Consider the following 4,176-nt stretch of genomic DNA (forward strand, 5'->3'; position numbering starts at 1 on the left):
CCCGGTATTTATCATCACATGTCTTGGACCATTACATTACTGCAATTTAGTGTAGTCGAAGAAAAATGCATTGCCTAAGAGCAACCACAGTCATGGAAGGGATTAAATACCAAAAGCCAGACTAAAAGCTAAAATAAATTGGTTTCACTGAGGTGAAGTGCAATAGTGAAAAACTAAATTTTACTCTGGCGGAGGATATACCAGCGCATGGAGTTAAGCGGGTGTATAACGAGCGTATGCTAGTTAGGCGTGGGTATCGTGGACGTACACATGGGGCGCAACTATTACTCACGCATGGAGTTAAGCGGGTGTATAACGAGCGTATGCTAGTTAGGCGTGGGTATTGTGGACGTACACATGGGGCGCAACTATTACTCACGCCTGGCATAGGACGAAGATGAAATAAGAGCCCAACCAACAGGCGGATATATAACAAGCGTTTTGTGGGGTTAGTTATGTGAACCATGACTTTTTCTAATTTGATAAAGTATTACATAATTGGGGCGAAGAAACGTTTGGCATGAGGCGTAGATATAACAATCGTTCTCCCCGACGGTGTTTATAAAGACGCCCCATTCAGACGCTAATTCTATTAGCGTTCCAACCTCAGACGCTCACTATACTAACACCTAAACCCATACGCTCACTATACTCACGCCTAACCTCTTACGCTCATTATACTTAGGCCTCACTATTTTCATTTGGTCTGGGTTTACGACTACATTTGGTTTCAAACCCTAGTTTTCCAGACCAAATATAACTATCGTCCTCTCCACTACGCTTCACTTTCAGACTAAATTTGGGTATAGTCCCCAAATTTGGTCGTGACTGTGGTTGTTGTAACACCAACTATTAGTGTTAAATAATTTGATTGTAGTTGTTGTTAGATCGCAATTAAGTTGAAATACCGTGGAAGTTTACATCATAATTGAGATCAACAACTATCTAATCATAGGTAGCTAATTCAAAAATATATTTATGTATTATTATTATCGGAATATGGGTTATTTGTCCAAATATTTTTAGAACATGGTTTTAATGGACGAGTAAAAATTAGTATGGGCTAAATGGACACTAAAAAAAATAGCAAGAATGAAACTGAATTCATCCTGACTTAAACTTAAAAAAGAGCGAAGATAAAATTGGATGCATCCTGATGTAAATTAAAAATAAGAAAATGTATTTGAAAATGGGTAGGATGAAACTGTTTACATCCTGGCTATTTTTATATTCTCGTCCATTTAAACAGTATCAAATTTTACATGTCTTTTTCACCCAGGAATTATTGATTTTGGTCTTTTTAACCAATTTTGTGTATTATTATCATCTTATCTTTTTTTATACAATTGAACTGGATCCCTCATAAATCAAGTAAAATTTGGCTTCTCTTAAACATAGCCCATACAATTATATGATTTTTACATATAGCCCAAAATAATAATACAATCATTAAATCTTTAAATCAACATCAAGAACAAAAAAAAAAAACTAATTATATATGTAAGATATTTGATATAATTAATGTTTTTGAAGAATAATCAATACCCTCAATCAATCTTAATGTAATCATGATTGAGAAGAAAAAAAAACATCATTTTAGAGATTTTTTTTGTTTTATGGAGTTTTAGGAGAATGGTGATAGGAAAAAAAAAATCTTAGTTTGTTCCATTTCGATTGATGTTGCTACGGAGTTTTTTTAAGAGAACAATTAGAATATACATCAATTTTAATGTAATCACGATTAAGAAAAATTATTTTAGAGAAAAAACAATTAAAATTTATTTTGTTTTTGGAAAAATAGTAAGAATCAAGGTTTATATATGATTGTTCAATTTGTGATAATACTAAGAACAATGATAATCAATTTTAAGTATGGTTAACAAAAAAAAGTTAGGGTTTATTTTGATTTTGAGTAAAAAAAAGAGATTTAGGTCGAATTGTTATTAAAAAATTAAAACTTGTTTGGTTTTTCATTTAAACTTTTAACTTTTTATTTTAACTTAAATTTTTTGGATTATGTTTAATAAATGTGAGGGTTATATTTAAGAGAAGCCTAAAATTTATCGATCAGAAAAATTGCAATCAATTGAACTCATTGAAACTAGGGCAAAAGCTCATTTCAGTTTCGCTCCTGCATTCGTCGGTTTTCGATTTGTTCTGATACCTCTCCGCTTCGAGTAAATAATGAAGCCTCACAATGGAGCTTATTTTAATGCAACATACATGTATCCCGTAAGCTACTAAGCCATGGTCACCGTCAATCTCCCCAATGATGACGTATCTTTGACTTTTCTAGTTTTTGATTTACATAAATGTTTCTGGTGATCAATCTTTTTGGTCTTTAAATGGACTATAAATCACATAAATGTTGCTGGTGATCAGTCTTTTTGGTCTTTAAATGGACTGAAAATGAGTGAGTACTTTGTTTTCTCCGCCCTAATTTACCCTTTGAAGTACCTAACTCTTCCCTATTAATAACCCCAAATAGATGTGCTTTGCAAACTCTAAAAAAAACTCTCAAATTTCTGTTCATAGAAACTATAGCTACATTTTTTTTTCGTCTAATCTTTTAAGAAAACCCTGAACATTCTTGTTCCAGAAGACATGTCAAGCATCCCTGTTCCAGAAGACATTCTCACCAACATCCTTTTGAGATTACCATTCAAGTCTGTCTCACTCTGTAGGTGCTTTTGCAAATTTTGGTACACTTTACTTTCCATTCGTAGTTTTGTTAGAGTTCATTATGATCTTGCTGTTGAGAAGAATTATCCTAATATTGTTCTTATTAGAGCTAATCTCGACCGTAAACATGTCTTTTACTCTATGACTAAATTAGCATCTGAATGTGATAAGCGTCTTGAAATCCGTTGCCCATTCGAAACTAAAGGTAAAGTTGAAATATTGGGTTCTTCTAATGGTTTATTATCCATACGTGTTGGTGAGCATTTTGATGAGAGTGTCATTTGTATCTGGAATCCAACAACTAAAGAATATAAGAGAGTACTCAAATCGCCAATTAATCAGTTTCCATGTGACTTAGTAGTGCATGATTATCGTATTGCATATGGGTTTTGTTACGACAGTAAGATTGATGATTATAAGTTGATTAAAGTTGTGGGATTTATCGGAGTCCCAAGTAGGTCTGGAGTTCAGGTATACCATCTAGGATCAAACTCATGGAGTACTCATCAATTCATACCTTACTATTTTCCGTGTAAAACTAGTCGTTCGGGCATTACTGTTCATGGATCTCTTCACTGGTTAGGAAAGCCAGGAGTTGAGACTTATTCGCAGGAAAGTCCCGATACTATTGTTTCTTTTGATATCTGTGAGGAGAGATTTGATGTTTTGGCTTTCCCAGCAACTGCGGAAAATGAAGATGTCATCAAAGCACATGAAATTGGAATATTAGACGGGTGTCTTTGTTTAATTATCCAAGAACTTAATTCTCGTCTTGATTTATGGGTACTTTTCACTACTTCTCATGAGCTGCTCGTACATCATCCGGTTCGCAGCAATTTTCTGGTGAACTCACTAGAGAACGGTGAATTTCTGTTGGCAATTTTTGAAAGTTTCATTTTGTATAACCCGAGACATGATACAGATATGACAATACCTGGTACTTCTGCTTCCGGATCGGGTGAAGTAGAGAGTTCTTATTCAACAAGCTTATTTTCACTCAACTCACGTACTCATGTTGGGGAAGATGACAAAACTGTGGACTAGTTTTTGCGTCAAGGGCACATTACACGATTGGAAATGTTTGCTACTTTTTCTTATATTCGAAAGATGTGTGTCATGGATGTTTGCTAAGTAGGAGATAGATCAGATTTATCAGCTAGCTAGTTTATTCCCTGTATCTATACATCCTATGTGTCTCTTTTATTTTTATTTTATTTTTTAATTTTTAAAATATTTTTTATTATTAGATAAAGATTATTACATTAACTATTCGGAAGCCTAACATGCTAAGCTCCAACAACATGCTACTACATCAATTGAACTTGTTGTCATGCTAGCCTACCAGCGAGCCTCATGGATAACCTAGTCAAAGGAGCCAAAGCGAATGGGGGCTGAGATTGTGTCACAAGGGGACAAGCTAACTCTAGCTTCCATGTTAATTCCTGCAATGTTACGCCATTGGGGGCTCGAACCTGGGACCTCCTGGAGCGCATG

General features: G+C 34.5%; 1 protein-coding gene across 1 annotated transcript; it reads left to right on the forward strand.

Moving 5' to 3' along the window:
- Window positions 1-2,604: 2,604 nt before the first annotated feature.
- On the forward strand, window positions 2,605-3,726 carry LOC113316478 (F-box protein CPR1-like). The gene has a single exon (XM_026564648.1). The coding sequence runs from the start codon at window positions 2,605-2,607 to the stop codon at window positions 3,724-3,726; it is 1,122 nt and encodes a 373-aa protein (XP_026420433.1).
- Window positions 3,727-4,176: the final 450 nt, after the last annotated feature.

Source organism: Papaver somniferum, chromosome 10 (genome assembly GCF_003573695.1).
Source record: "Papaver somniferum cultivar HN1 chromosome 10, ASM357369v1, whole genome shotgun sequence".
Taxonomy (NCBI): domain Eukaryota; kingdom Viridiplantae; phylum Streptophyta; class Magnoliopsida; order Ranunculales; family Papaveraceae; genus Papaver; species Papaver somniferum.

What these genes read in the sequence shown, in the direction of transcription:
- LOC113316478 (XM_026564648.1), top strand. Translation starts at nt 2,605, where the DNA reads ATGTCAAGCATCCCTGTTCCAGAAGACATTCTCACCAACATCCTTTTG.